We start from the raw sequence: 16417 nt of genomic DNA, 5'->3' as shown, positions 1-16417 counted from the left end.
ATTTATGCTACATTCCTCATGCAGGGGTATATTATATTGCTAGCTGAAGCATAGTGCAACATACACTACTAAAATGTGAGTTTGTCTACCATATATAGTTTTAATAAAGCTTTCACTTTGCTTGAGTGCATTTGATGACCTACCTATAATTTGAATACCTTCTGGCGAGTGCCCTTCCCCCAGGTGGAGGGGACACAATTTTGGAAACATCTAAAGGAGGATTTCCATCACTTCACATGGCTGTTATATGATTGTGGACAAATTTTCAATTCTATCTTACGTGCATATTTGGCACTTTTTGTGTGGAAGTTTTATTTATGGACACTTATAATGAAAGATGTTTTTGTAAATGTTTTATAACATTGTTTTGCATTTTGCACAGGATCATTTACACAGTTTTGGGATATATAGCTTACACTAGTTATCTTATTGACTTTATGTAGTTATTTACATTACAAAGAGTTTATTTGACACTGCCTTTATTAACTATAATTTATTTGTAAAATTACTTTGCTGTGATGTGTAGTAAAATATACGTTTTACTGTGTATTATTGCCATGCATTAAAAGCATAAAAGAGTGCTAAAGATTATAAATAAAGGCACAGGAAAAAAAAGGAATGTTGCCCGCAGTAAGAAATCAGCACTAGGCTCATGCTGGGAGAGGATACGCACTAAGGCCCTTTCATTGATTGCTAGGATACTGGAAGCTGGGCTACACAACCTTATTGGTTGCTACCTGCACCATAGCAACCAATGATGTGGGGCAACAGGGGACTCCTACATCTCAGCAATAAAGGACAGTAGGCAAGGGCTGCACATTGTCTTTGGTTGCTAGGATGCTAGTGGCTGGGCCACACAGCTTCATTGATTGCTAGGATGCAGTTGGTTGGGTCAAACAGCCTCTTTGGTTGTTATCATTAAAAGTTTGTTAAGTTAAAAAAGCTATAGATAATAAGAAAAGAGTTTTTATTAAATATAAAAATGAAGGAACGCTATCATCGTTTAAACATTCAAAGAATATAACAGAATATGCAAAAAGGAATTAAAGGCCGCAAAAATTGAAAACGAATGACAGATTACAAAAGATAGCAGGACCAACGCCAAATAATTCTTCAAATATATTAATAGTAAAAAGGTTCAGTCTGAGCAGGTAGGCTCTTTACAAAATAATCTACAGTGGGTGATTGGGGACAAAGAGAAGGCAAATTTTTTAAATACCTTCTTCAGCTCTGTGTATACAAAGGAGCATGGGGGAGCTCTTGTCCATAATGGGCATGGTATTGTCATAGCTCCAGATGATCCACATTGGCTCACAACTGATATGATCCAGAAATATTTAGACAGAATAAAAGTGAATAAAGCACCTGGACCGCATACACCCACAGGTCCTTAAAGAATTGAGCTCTGTCATTTCAAAGCCATTGTTTCTAATTTTTAGGGACTATTTAATGCCTGGCATAGTACCACTGGAATTGTGTAAGGCCAATGTGGTGCCAATATTTAAAAAGGGGTAAAAAATCTTTACCAAGTAATTATAGACCTGTTAGTTTAACTTCTATAGTTGGGAAGATACTGGAGAGTTTAATAAAAGAAGACCACATAGATGAGTTCTTGCTGGAAAAAAATGTTTTAAGCAACAGACAGCCTGGATTCATGAAAGACAGAAGTTGTCAAACAAATCTGATTTCTTTTTATGAGGAGGTGAGCAGAACCTTGGACACGGGTGGCGGTGGACGTGGTATACCTGGATTTTGCAAAAGCGTTTGACACAGTTCCCCACACATGGCTAATGTGTTAGGTAAAGCCTACAGGCTTGGAAAAATCTGTATGTAAATAGATAGAAAACTGGCTAAAAGATCGTATTCAGAGAGTAGTGGTTAACGATTCATACTCTGAATGGTCTAGGGTTGTCAGTGTTGGGACCATTACTTTTTAATATATTTATAAACGATATAGGGTCTGTGATTGTAAATCCCATTTCAGTCTTTGCAGATGACACCAAGCTATGCAGTGGAATAACGTCCTTACTGGATGTCTCCAATTTACAAGACGACCTCAATGCACTGTGTAATTGGGCAACTATGTGGCAAATGAGGTTTAATGTTGATAAATGTAAGGTTCTGCACTTGGGGGCTATAAGAATATGCATGCATCATACATACTAGGGGGGGTACAACTGGGGGAATCAATGGTGGAGAAGGATCTGGGAGTTCTGGTAGATCACAAGCTTAATAATGGCATGCAATGCCAAGCTGCGGTTTCTAAAGAGAGCAAAATCCTCTCTTGTATTAAAAGAGGTATAGACTCTGGAGAAAGAGATATCATATCATAACAAATCATTAGTAAGACCTCATCTGGAATATGCAGTTCAGTTTTGGGCACCAATTCACAAAAAGAACATTGGGGAACTGGAGAAAGTACAGAGAAGGGCAACCAAACTGATAAGAGACATGGAGGAGCTCAGCTATGAGGAAAGATTAGAGGAACTGAATTTATTCTTTCTTGAGAAGAGGAGATTAAGGGGGGATATGATCAACATGTATAAATATATCAGTGGTTCATATAGTGAACTCAGTGTAGAGTCATTCACCCTGAGGTCATGACAGAGGACAAGGGGGCACTCTTTACATCTGGAGGAAAAGACATTTCATCTTCAAACACGGAAAGGTTTCTTCACAGTAAGAGCTGTGAAAATGTGGAATAGACTCCCTCAAGAGTTGGTTCTGGCCAGCTTAGTGGATTGCTTTAAAAAAGGCCTGCATGCTTTCTTAGATACACAGAATATAACTGGATACTAACATTTATAGGTAAAGTTGATGCAGTGAATATCCGATTGCCTCTCGTGGGATCAGGAAGGATTGTTTTCCCCTGCAGGAGCAAATTGGATCGTGCTTTGCTGGGTTTTTTTGCCTTCCTCTGGATCAACTGTGAGTGTAGGATTATAACTTTTTTTTTTTTTAATGGTTGAACTGGATAGACTTTTGCCTTTTTTCAGCCAGACTAACTATGCAACTATCGTGCAGGCAGCAGCTTGCTTCATAGCAACCGATGATGCCATGCAGCCTGGCCTCCAGCGTCGTAGCAACCAGTGACAGGGACCTTAGATGGCATGCCTGAGCCATAAGAACCAATGATGCTGGGCAGTCCAGGGGCTGAGCATACACAAGGCTGAACATGCGTGGAGTACAGAGCATCCAGTATGAATACTCAGGCCTCAGTGCTGTCCCTACCGTGTGCCACTTAAGGTGGCCGTCTTGGTTTGCCTCATTGGCAGCATGATCCTGATCAGCTCTCTAACCTGCAATAGAAATACAACAGTTGGAACCTGACTGTGGGCTACCACTGACTTTCCCTTACCCTCTTCTCTGTTTATCAAACTCAGTGTGATCCTCTATAACACAAGTGTTTTTTTTTCCCTATTTACCCATTTAGACGGAGACACTTCTTCTAAAAGTGGAGCGGAGGACTCTATGCGACTGCATATCCGTGGAGGGACTAAGCTGAAGATGAACAAACAGCATCAAGGACGTCCATCTTAACCCTTCTGCTGCTGGACAGGGTTCTGCAACACATTGCTCTGCAGTGTGGGCTAGTTCCCTCTGGCAGCGCAAGTGTTAAATGCAGCTTATATCACAAATTAAAAAATACACATGACAAATCCATCCTAACACTGAACTGTGCATGTGTGCGAGGAGGAATTTGCGTGGAGAAATTCTTTTAAAAATGCATAGGATTTTTTTTTATTATTGTATTCCTTTTGTTATTGTGGGGTAAAACACAGTTTTGATTAGAACTGCATTTGGTTGAAAATCACGAATATTGTAATTAAAAGTACACCCCCACCCAAAACTGATATTTCAGTTAAGAATGGAAGATGGTGGAGTTGAATCAACAGCCATCTTCTTTCTTTAGGGGATTCCAGAGGTGAGATTTTTTTTTACCATTAACTTTTCTGATTTTGTTTTCCTTTTTGTTCCTATATAATGTAACATAAATAAAAATTCCATCATAATTGAGACTTCTTGTAATAATTGTGGCAGGTAGGCAGCACAGAAATCGCACCACTGGAGTCCCTATGAAGTATAAATGAAATATTAATTTTGAGTAAAGTGATCCTTTTAAAGCTTTGTGACGTCCCTTTTGATTATCTAAAGCCTATCCTCCACCTTTCTGGCAAGTTCATTATGATAAAATACAAGGCAACGAAATAATAAAAAAACATAAACAGTATTATTTGTCTTGCAACTTTATGCTTGTACAGGCTCTTGAAGTGTCCCCTGAGAGAAGAGTCTGTTCAGATTTTCCTTTTTGAACTAGAACCATAGATAATTGTATCAATAGGAGCATTTCAAACATATCCACCATCAATGCTAAGCAGCAAGTCATTGCAACAAGCAAAATGTGAACATCTCACATCGGTCACAAGGGATACTTCTGAAGCCTGTCTCAGGGATCTCAAAAGCAATTCTGTTAGTCATTACTGTTGTCCAAGTTTATTTTACTGCTTTACAAAATAAAATTTTACAGAAAGATGGAGTTCAGCTTCATTATACATTTTAATTTTCTTCTAAGCACTGAAATTAACTGCCAATTCATTGTACTGTCCAAAAACTGCACTGCTTGTTCTTTACTGGGAATTGTTTTGCTTGTAAGCATACGTCACTAATACCGAGCACCGATATATTTCCTCATGTATGCCTAAGTGTAAACTAAAAGTAGTGAGGATGGAAGGAGCAAAGTAGGGATGGAAGGAAGGGAGTTAGAATGCAGGAAGAATAGTGGGGATGGGCGAGGGTGAATGAGCATGAAAGAAGGTTAGTGAGGATGGAAGAAGGGTTGTGGAGATGGAAAGAGGGTTGTGGGGATGGAAGGAGTGTGGTGGGGATGGAAGGAGGACAGTGGAGATGGAAGAAGGTTGAAAGAAGCGTAGCAATGATAAAAGGAAGGGGGGGAGGGGGTAATGTGGATGGAAAGAGGATAGTGGGGATAGAAGGAGGGCAGTGGGGATGAAGGGAGGAAAGAGAGGATGTAAACAGGTTAGTGAGAATGAACGGAGGGTAATGGGGATGGAAGGAGATTAGTGGGAATGGAAGGAAGGTAGTGGGAATGGAGGGAGGATTGTGGGGATGGAAGAAAGGTAGTGGGGATGGAGAGAGGATGGTGGAGATGGAAGACGGTTAGTGGGGATGGAAGGATGGTGGCGGGGATGGAGAGAGGATGGTGGGAATGGAGGGAGGATGGTGGAGATGGAAGAAGGTTAGTGGGGATGGATGGAGGGTAATGTGGAAGAAAGGAGGAAAGTGGGGATGGAAGGAGAGTAGTGCAGATGGAAGGAAATTATATTGGGAATAGAAGAATGGTAGTGGGGACAGAAAGAACTGACAGGGGGAATGGATGGAAACTAGTGGGGAGGGAAGGAAATGATAGTGGGGATGGAAGGAGGGTAGTAGAGATAGAAGGAGGGCAGTGGGGGTGGAGATGGAAGAAGTCTAATGGGGATGGAAGGAGGGTGGTGGAGATGGAAGGAGTGCAGTGGGGATGGATGGAGGGTAATGTGGATGGAAGGAGGATGGTGGGGATGGAAGGAACTGATACTGAGAATAGAAGGATGGTAGTGGGAATGGAAGGAATGTAGTGGGGAGGGAAAGAAATGATAGTGAGGATGAAAGGAGGGTAGTGGGCACTGAAGAAGGATAGTGGGAATTGAAAGAGGATAGTGGAATAAAAGCTGGGTATTGGGTATAGATCGAGGGCTGATGGGAATGGAAGGCAGGTAGTGGGGATGGAAAGAGGATAATGAGGATGGAAGTAGAGTATTGGGGATGGAAGGATGGTAGTGGGGATGCAAGGAGGATTGTAGGTATAGAAAGAGTATAGTGGGGTGAAAAGAGGGAAGTGGGGACTGAAGGACAGTGGGAGGCATGGAAGAAGGATATTGGGGATGGAAGGAGGATGAATCAAAGATACTGGAGATAGAAGGAAGGTAATGGGGGTGGAAGAAAGATAGTGTGGATGGAAGGAGGATAATGAAAATTGAAGGTGAATAGTGGGGATGGAAGTAGCTAGTAGCATACAAGTAAAGCATGGTGTAGCCTGAAAATTACAAATGATTTCCAGGTGATTGATATTATAGAGCCTTGATGGAAAATCTAACTGCTAGTAGGTCTGAGTAGGGCCCACATCAGACTAACGAGCAACTTGCCAGCAGTAGGTTGCATAAATGTAACACCTTGCCGAAATGCTGCGCAACTAGACTTGGTAGTTTGCCAGGTCCAGCCAGTGATGCTGTAGAAGCAGACGAATGGCTTTTTTGCTTTCCTAGCCATCCTGTCGCTGGCAAGCTGCCCCCAGTAACATGAATGCTTGTCAATATTAGAGGACAGGATCAAAGTAGCGCATGTGTACCATTGTCACTATTTGGTGAGGATCTTAGCAGGCTCGATCAAAAAACAGACAGATGTTCCGCTTCATTCATCTTAATAAGTACATTTATAATGTTCCTGTGCTTTATAAATGTGCTACAGTATAAGGCCATACTTCTGCCTTTGAACCCCATAGTAATATGAAAACAAATCGGTGTTAATCAGTCATGAATGTGTTTCCATTAATGGTTTAAATACAAGAAAAATAAAACTCACCCATAACAAGTGTGCAGATCATTCTGACATTATAGTCTGTATATGTATTCATGTGTCAAGGACTGACAGGCAACATGACAGTCCAGTCATTAGCTATTTCAGGAGTAGGCCAGCAATATCTGGGTGAAATCTCTGTCATGACAGGTTTCCTTTAATGTTAAACCGATCTCTGCCCAATCACAGATCTCTACCAATTCGTGGCCAATCACATCACTAGAAAAAGTCTTAAGGCTGTATTTCATGCATTGATAGAGGCACACCATCTTGTAGCCGTAGAGCATCACCTGTTGTATATAGTCTTGTATTGGAATTAGAGAAATAAAACATTCACAGGGCTGGACCAGTTTTTTTAGAATCACACCTTTGTGTTTTTGCTTGATGCGGTTTCCATTTAAATAAATGGAAATGCACCTTAATGCATGTGTTAAGATGCATATCAATGCGTCATGATGCAAATTAAAGCGTCATAAAGCAGCTAAACGCGCAATGGATTATAAAACATGTTGATATCAAATACGAAGTGCATTGCAATGCAATTAAAAAATGTGCGCGTTGACAGGTTTTGTTGATGCTCTTCCATTGATTTCAATAGAACACCCATCTTGGGGAAAACCATAAAGAATAAACATTTGCAGAGAGCCAAATCAATCTTTGGCCAGTTATAACTTTATAACACCAGCAGTGAAAGACCTACCAATCAGAACCTCAGAACACAGCTAGACCCCCCTCTTGTAGCTAATTGTAACAGAATGTATTCATTTGAAAGGCCAGTTCACACCTTTTTAAAGTGGTTGTAAACCCTGACATAGAAATGACTGTCCTCTGGTCATACACAGAAATAAAATAAATCCTCCTACATACATTGTACCTGTTTATCTGTAGCCTTCTCCTCTCTACATCTGTTCAAAGTCCAGCATTTAAAAAGCTTGTATGAGAGCAGAGCTCAGTGAGGAGAGCTCTGGGAGCTGATTGGAGGCAAGACACACACCCCTCCACACAGCTTACAGGAGGTCAAGCTGAGGCTGCTGGAGGTCCCTTCTCTGTCACCATTTTTCTTTTGCTGTCAAGAAAACTTGTCAGAAGTGACTCATACAGATAAAAGAGGATCGAAGCAGTAGACAGAAATGATACTTTTATTTGAGACAAGTACACACTATAGAGGGATATGCTGTGTTTATATTTCATGTCCAGGCACTGCCCGAGGGCTCGGGGTCAGTAGGGAGCCCCATGAGATGCCCCTGGTACCTTTCATTGTTTTTTTCATAGGCTTTTTTTGGGTGTGGACAAGGACACGGGGGCCCCATGATCCCCTATTGCCCGGGGGCCCCATGAGTTGTCAGTCCGCCCCTGTGCATGTCTGAGATTTACAACCACTTTAAAGCACATCAAAACAGCAGCATTCTTTAGTTGAATAGGGTTGTTCTGTGGTGGCCGTAGTGATGACAATTTGGTGCATTTTCCATCATGAAGGTAAAAGGCATTCACCACACCAGCTTCATGGTACAATAGTGCAAATAGGCACTAAAACATACAACTTTGGAAGTGTTACTTTTTCCGATGTTAGATGAGCACAACAACATGGCATTGTGAATGCAACAGTCCCAAATATATGTACTGCTATTGTTTTTATACGAAATTGAAATTGCATGCTTCTTCTGTGAGGGCGAATCTTTTTACCGTTCATCCCTTAATCGTTCATTGTAAAACATCTGAAAAGTACAGAGTGCAAATATCTACAGTATCTATACCACTTATTATTATACAGAGGATATGTCTATTATTTAATATTGTGTTGTTTACAACAGTTAATTATGTAATTTTTAGTTAAAAACTGAACAAATTAGATGGCTGAAGTGAAGGCACGAGCACGCTTTTATAGCAGGGAAGGTTTAAAGCAGACCTGTCACCAATACAACGTAGCAAAAGAATGCCTGAATGAACCTAGCATGAGATTAAATATATTATATTGACTGTGTAGAACAGTGATCATCGTAAAGATGAACACCAGGCTAAGTACAAAGAGAACATATGAGCACTTTTATCTGCCAAAGGGTTTGAATTTCTGTCCATCCAGTCCTGAGATGTACACAGCCCCAACACACAGAACAGCCCTGTCTGGTAGGACAAAAGACCTACTTTTTCACTGCTGCGGTTAATAGCATTCACAGGTCTTGTCCCTTCCTCAGCCAGTGACTGGACAGTGAAAGGACAAGCAGCAGACTAATGGGCTCATCTCTCTGCTCTCTCCTCCTATGATCATGTCCCCTGCTATCACATGAACCCCACAGCACTGGCTCTTGTTCAGCTTCCCCTTCTCCCAGGCTGAGTGCTGATGTACAGGGGACTGCATGAGGCTGATGGCCCGGTGCTCAGCTTTAATGCCAAGATCACCTGTCATCTTCGTAGGATTCTGCTGCCCTCATTTATGTGAATAGCCCATTGACATAAACAGAGCATGCTCACTCTACTACAGAACCTGTACAAGAACCTTCCTGCAAGAGCCTTAAAATACTTGGCTGGCTCTGAGTGCTCATGTGAAGTTTAGTGTAATAGCTCTCACTGTGGTATGAAGGAGGGATGGGGGAATTTTACAACTGACAGTGTTACAGTAACTATACAATGAAATTCTGCAGTATTAATGGCAAAACTTTTTTGCATGACAGGTCTGCTTTACGTTCTCCATTAGTCACTCCAGTATGCTGTATATGAAATTTTTTTTATGTGAACCATTTATTTTTTACATGCTGCAACTGTGCTATGTTTTTGAATGACTGACAATGCAACAAATAAACTGAACTTGGACTAAAAAATATTGAATATGTTTTCTGCACTACGCTATGGGCCTTTCTAGTAGAAGAGGAAGGGAGAATGTCACCAGCACACCGAGGATCACCAATATGGGTCCAAAAGTTTTAATGGACAATCACATAGTTACAGCAAGGCAACGTTTCAGAGTCTTGCAGGACCCCTTCATCAGGCATGTGACCCAGAAGGGGACCTGCGAGACTCCGAAATATTGCCTTGCTGTAACTATGTGATCACTCATTAAAACTTTTGGACCCATATTGGTGAATCTCGGTGTGCTGGTGACATTCTCCCTGGCTGATTCTGTTCGGTTCCAGCCGCCGATGATCAGGAGCTCATTTTGCCAGCCAGCGCCTGATTATGACCAGAGATCAACAGCTTTCTATGACAGCTTGGTCACTGTTCTGGGAGTGTGCATTCACGCACATACTCCTAGTACAGAAAACTTGGCCGGCCATGGATGCATATGTGTGACATAAGGGCATTAACCACTTCAGGTCCAGACACTTTCACCCCCTTCCAGTCCAGGCCAATTTTCAGCTTTCAGCACTATCACACTTTGAGGGACAATTACTCAGTCATGCAACACTGTACGTTTATTTTTTTGCTATATAAATGAAAAAATACTGAAAGTTTTGGAAAAAAAAAATCATTTTTTGATTACTTTTTGTTATAAAATTTAGCAAATAAATAATTGTGCTTCATAAATGTAGGCCAAACTGTATTCTACTACATTTTTGGGGTAAAGGTAACCCAAAACAGTGTATATTATTTAGTCTGTGTGAGAGCTATAGAGACTACAAACTATTGGATACATTTAAAAATTGATCAGTTGAGACCCTAAAATGCTGGACGCTGGTATGGGGTATGGCGGTGATCAGGACATTAGCATGAGGTATGGCGGAAATCAGGATGCTGGTATGGGGTATGGCAGTGATCAGGACGCTGTTATAGGGTATGGCCGTGATCAGGATGTTAGCATGAGGTATGGCAGTGATCAGAACGCTGGTGTGGGGTATGGCGGTGATCAGGATGCTGGTATAGGGTATGGTGGTGATCAAAACGCTGGTATGGGGTGTGGTGGTTATCAGGACGTTGGTATTAGGTATGGCGGTGATCAGGATGTTGGTATGGGGTATGGCGGTGATCAGGATGCTGGTATAGGGTATGGCTGTGATCAGGATGCTGGTATGGGGTATGGCTGTGATCAGGATGCTGGTATGGGGTATGGCTGTGATCAGGATGCTGGTATGGGGTATGGCTGTGATCAGGATGCTGGTATAGGGTATGGCTGTGATCAGGGTGCTGGTATGGGGTATGGCAGTGATCAGGGCGCTGGTATGGTGTATGTCAGTGATCAGGGAGCTGGTATGGTGTATGTCGGTGATCAGGGTGCTGGTATGATGTATGGCAGTGATCCAGATGCTGGTATGGTATATGGCGGTGATCAGGGTGTTGGTTTGAGAGCAGGGGAATCATCTAAGCTGCTTTTGGAACTAGATACAGCTATATAATGAAAAAAAATTGTATAGAACAGAATGTCAGTCTATCATAATAATTGAAATAATACATAAGAAAAAAGCATGTCAGATTTTATTCTTCTTGACTTGAAAAGAAAAATGCTTAATGAGACAAACAACAGCTGTGTTTACATGTTTGCAGTCTAATCTGAAATGCTTAATTGTATGTCTCTGTAAAACAATAGCTTGCAAGTGGCATAGACTAAATAAATAGTATAAATAAGAGTACACAGAAAACATACATTCTGAAATTATAAAAATTATCTCTAAAAACTGGAACCAGAATCTAGGATTCTCTTACTTCCTGTGAAGTATTATTACCAGTAAACTTTAAGCAGCATTAAGAGAATTAATTACTGAACTGTTAAAGGGTTTGTATACAGTGCATTCAGAAAGTATTCAGACCCCCTTCATTGCTTTCAATTTTGTTATGTTGCAGCCTGATACTACAGTTGTTTAAATACAGTAATGTCAAAGTGAAAACAGAATTTTAGAAATGTCTGTAGATTTATTAAAAAAAAATTAAATATCACATGTACTTAAGTATTCAGACCCTTTACCCAGTACTTTTTTAAAGCACCTTTGGCCGCAATTACAGCATCGAGTCTTTTTGGGTATGATGTGACAAGCTTTGCACAACTGGATTGGGGGATTTTCTGACCTTCTTTGCAGATCCTCTCGAGCTGTCAGTTTGGATTGGGACTGTCCCTGGACAGCCATTTTGAAGTCTCTGCACAGAGGTTCAATAGGATTCAATCAGAGCTCTGGCTGGGTCACTCTAGGATATTCACAGAATTGTCCCTAAGCCACTCCTGTGTTGTCTTGGCTGTGTGCTTAGGCCTCGATTGTTGTTATGTTGGAAGGTAAATCTTCGGCCCAGTTTGAGGTTCTGCGCATTGAAACAGGTTTTCATTGAGGATATCTCTGTACTTTGCTCCAATCAGGTTTCCCTCAACCATGACCAGTCTCCCAGTCCCTGCTGCTGAAAAACACCTCCACAGAATGATGCTGCTACCACCATGCTTTACTGTTGGGATGGTATTGGGCAAGTGATGAGCTGTACCTGGTTTCCTCCAGACATAAAGTTTAGAATAGACCTCAATAGGTCAAACAGTTTAATCTTGGTTTCATCAGATCTTGTTCCTCACAGTCTGAGAGTCCTTTGTGTGCTTTTATTCAAACTCCAAGCTGCCTTTTATGTGTTTTGCACTGAGGAGAGGCTTCTGTCTAGCCACTCTGCCATAAAGCCCAGATCGGTGGAGGGCTTCAGTTATGGTTGTCCTTCTGGAACTTTGTCCCATTTCCACACAGGGTCTCTAGAGCTCAGTCAGGGTGACCATTGGGTTCTTGGTCACCTCTCCTACTAAGGCCCTTCAGCCCCAAGGGCTCAATTTTGCTGGGCAACCAGCTCTTGGAAGATTCCTGGTTGTGCCAAACTTCTTCCGTTTGAGAATTATGAAGGCCACTGTGCTCTGCAGACCCTTCAGTACAGCAGATCTGTGTCTTACAATAATCCTGTCTCTGAGCTCTGCATTTAGTTCCTTTGACCTCATGGCTTTTGCTCTGATACAGTATGTATTGTCAACTGTTAGGCCTTTTTTTAGAGAGGTGTGTGACTTTCCAAATCATCTCCAACCAATTTAATCTACCATAGGTGGACTCCGATAAGGGTGTAGAAACATCTCAGCATCAATCAAGATAAATAGGAGGCACCTGAGCTACATTTCAAGGGTGGTTGCAAAGGGTCTGAATAGGCTGGCCATACATTATACAATTATCTGCAGATTTTTGGTTTAGATTTACCAAAAACCATATAATAGGAGGACAAACCTAAACAAAACTTTCAGTTGTATCCAATTAGGCAGGCCCTTGCACTACATAGTTGAAGGTAAATCTAAAGGAAATTGGGCAGAAAATCTGCAGATAATTGTATAATGTATGGCCAGCCATAGTCGCCAATGTGATATTTCATTTTTTTTTTAAATTTAATAAATTCACAGACATTTCTACAAAGCGTTTTTCACTTTGTCATTATAGGGTACTGAGTGTAGATTAACAAGAAAAAAATGAACTTAAACCACTGTAATATCAGGCTGTACATAACAAAATTTAAAAAAGTGAAGGGGGTCTGAATACTTTATGAATGCACTGTATATAAATCATTTGCTGTGTGAATGTCTCAAGCATAAAAGTGATACTAAAGACCTCCTCTTTGGCAGCCCCCCCACTGGTGCTGTCCACTCCTCCCTCCTCTGGGTGCCTCCTTAGCAAGCTGGGTTCTAAGGAGGCATCTGTGCATGTAAAACAGTGTTTGCACAAATGTTTGTTTCAATTAATTTAGTGTGCGAGATTTTTTTATACTTTTTTAAACATATTTTATTTTTTTACTTAACTGTATTGCTATACCAAGGAGGGTAACAATCCCATTGTTCAAGTGACAGGTACTCTATATGGAGACATCAGGGGTCTAATACAACCCCTAACATTTCCCCTGCGCTCTGCCCAAGCAGACTTGGGAAAGTCCCAATTCTGCTCTTTACTTGGCCACAGCCAGCTGGGATCTGTAATGGCAGCCATCGGCTTGTGTTATTCCTATTCCTGCAGTGCAATGGTGTGATTGGGCTCTTTACGATTACCATGTTTCAATCTGTATTACAACTCTAAATAAAACAAATACCCATTAAGAAAATAAGAAATCTATTTTGGCACACAACAGTCCATTATAAGTAGAGAGAGAAAATCGGTCATTGAAAGTAATTATGCATTAATTCATCCCCACTTGTAGTCATTGTGGATGATGCTGGAAAGCTGGAGTTGTACAATTATTGTTCTGATAATGTGCCAATCCAGACGGCTTATCCATTATACATATTTATTGATGAACCTTACTCATGCCCAACAGAATAAGAATTTACTGTAGGCTTCATATGTGAAGCTCTTTTGAAGTGGCCAGCTTCTGCCATGAAATGTAAAGTGTTCTTCAGTGTGATTATGTAATATATTTTTTTATGCGGCACAGAGGATTCTTTCTTTCACATTTAAAGTAATAGCTTTTTGCTTTTTATCTAAGGTCAGGGAAATTTATGCTGCCATAAGCACAGAAACGGACTAAAAGGAGATCACAGGCCATTTACAAAGGTATTCTCAAGTGTCCTTTCCCCATCTTCTTTCTTATCACTATCAAACAATGGGGCGCAGGGATGAAGAACTGAGGAGAATTCTTTTACATTTTATTTTAGATATACATGTGCAGAAGATTACCTTGAAGTGTATCTAATTCCAAAACCTTTTTTTTTTCCTCAATATGGTGAGGGGTTAGAACCCCCGCCAGGTATTTTTTTGTTGTGTATATCCCTGTTAGAGATTCTCTCTCTCTCCCCCTCTCTCTATCCCTCCCCCTCTCTCTATCCCTCCCCCCCTCTCCCTTTCCCCCCTCTCTCTCCCCCCTCTCCCTTTCCCTCCCTCTCTCTCTCCCTCTTTCTCCCCCTCCCTCTCTCTCCCTCTCTCTCTCCCTCTTTCTCCCCCTCCCTCTCTCCCCCTCCCTATCTCCCCCTCTCCCCCCTCTCCCCCTCTCTATCCGCCCTCTCTCTCCCCCCCCTCTCTCCCCTCCCCCCCTCTCTCTCACACCCCCCCTCTCCCCCTCTCTCTATCCCCCCTTTCCCCCTCTCTCTCCCCACCCCTCTCTCTCCCTCCTCCCCTCTCTCCCCCCTCTTCTTCTCTCTCCCCCTCTTTCCCTCTCTCTCTCTCCCTCTCCCCCCCCTCTCTCTCCCCCCCTCTCTCCCCTCTCTACCTCTCTCTCTCCCCCTCTCCCCCCTCTCTCTCCCCCCCTCTCTCTCCCTCTCTTTCTCTCTCTTGCTTAGCCTTTTTAACCATCGTCACTGGGATAGAAAGTAAAAAAAAAGGCTCCAAATTTGGCATTCTTACCAGAATAGACCTTGCCTCTCATTAAAAATAGAGGGGAAATCATCCAGTTGGTGCACCTGTTCTGGTGACAACTGTCTAAACCTAGGTGCACACCTATGCAGTTTGTGTTTGATGCATTTCTGCAGTGCTTCTTGTGGTGCATTTTGCATTTTTGCTACGTTTGTGATGCGTTTTATGGGGGGGGGGGAGTGTTTGCCAGCTTGTTGCTGGGCAGTATAAAATGCAAAACACATAAAAAATGCATCAAAACACATCAAAAACACGCTACATGCTTTTCTGCAGCGTCTCCATTGAAGTTTATAGAACAAAAAACGTTTTGCATTTAAAAAAAGTCCCTGACCCCTTCCAAAAAATGCACCGGGTGAAAACGCGGAGATGTGAACGTGTCCCATAGGAAATCATGTTAAATGGACTGTAGTGTGTTTTTGCAAAATGCAGTGGAAAACGCATAGGTGTGAACCTAGACTAAGAGGGGATTTCTTCTTACACTATTGGCCCCACGGGGTTTACAGATTAGGAAGTGAATAGAAATCTCCTCAATGGGGTGCAGCTAGCAAAACAATAAATAAATGAAGATACAGGGATTTAAAGCATCCCTACTGTATCCAAAATATTGTATAAGTTTTGCTATTAGATATATTTTAACTGCTTTAGAAGAGGATGATCAGTTCACACAAAAACCCAAAAGAGCGTAATATCTAAATTGTTAGCTCCCAGATCTTATCTGTTACAAACTAAAGATGGGGATGTACTGTATATACAGAAAAAGAAACAAAAGGCAGCAGATCAGAACAAACACATCACTGTTTTTAGATTGAGTCGATGAAGACTACAGTACAAGTGAGGTCCATTCGGTGTATATTATTACTATACAGGATTTATATAGCGCCAACAATTTGCACAGCACTTTACAATATAAAGGGGGACAGTACACTTACAATACAGCTCAATACAGAAGGAATAGGAGGGCCCTGCTTACAAACTAGAGGGAGGGTATATACCCGATCAATAAGTCAACCCTCATATACCAGAAACAAAAAGTTTGCTAAAAAGTAAAGAAGCATCTGCTTTGTCTCAATTTATCAACATGTACCATAATGTGTACTGTATCTTTCTCTGAATGAGGTGGAACATTTGCACCACCAACACGAAGCAGAAAGCTCTCACCAAGGCCTTGTTGGTCTTCTCCAGAGCTGTTAGTGGCATAGATGTTACCAGGGACGGACTGACAACTCATGGGGCCCCCGGGCAATAGGGGATCATGGGGCCCCTGTGTCCTCGCCCACACCCAAAAAAGCCTATGAAAAAGCCAATGAAAGGTACCAGGGGCATCTCATGGGGCCCCCTACTGACGCGGGCCCTCGGGCAGTGCCTGAGTGCTCAAATGGTCAGTCCGCCCCTGGATGTTACACTGTAGATCAGGGTTTCTCAACCAGGGTTCCTACAGAGGTTGCTAGGGGTTCCTTGAGCAACGAGCAATATCCACCGCTGACACCATTGATTTGTTTAGCTATCTATAAAGAGGGTAA

At 41.8% G+C, this 16417-nt stretch overlaps 1 protein-coding gene across 2 annotated transcripts in view; it reads left to right on the top strand.

Annotated features, from left to right (window-relative positions):
* Positions 1 to 4537, top strand: part of LOC149450130 (NELL2-interacting cell ontogeny regulator 1-like) — a 30691-nt gene extending 26154 nt beyond the window's left edge. For both annotated transcript variants that reach the window (XM_089692259.1, XM_089692258.1), the window contains one exon: positions 3434 to 4537. In XM_089692259.1, the coding sequence (XP_089548385.1) occupies positions 3434 to 3505 (72 nt within the window). In that variant the 3' untranslated portion in view covers positions 3506 to 4537. The remainder of the gene's footprint in view (positions 1 to 3433) is intronic.
* Positions 4538 to 16417: the final 11880 nt, after the last annotated feature.

This window comes from Staurois parvus, unplaced genomic scaffold (genome assembly GCF_062004578.1).
Source record: "Staurois parvus isolate SC_StPar_1 unplaced genomic scaffold, SC_StPar_1.0 ptg000581l, whole genome shotgun sequence".
Taxonomy (NCBI): domain Eukaryota; kingdom Metazoa; phylum Chordata; class Amphibia; order Anura; family Ranidae; genus Staurois; species Staurois parvus.
The sequence above is the reverse complement of the archived record's forward strand: the minus strand, read 5'-3'. Positions and strand labels throughout refer to the sequence as shown.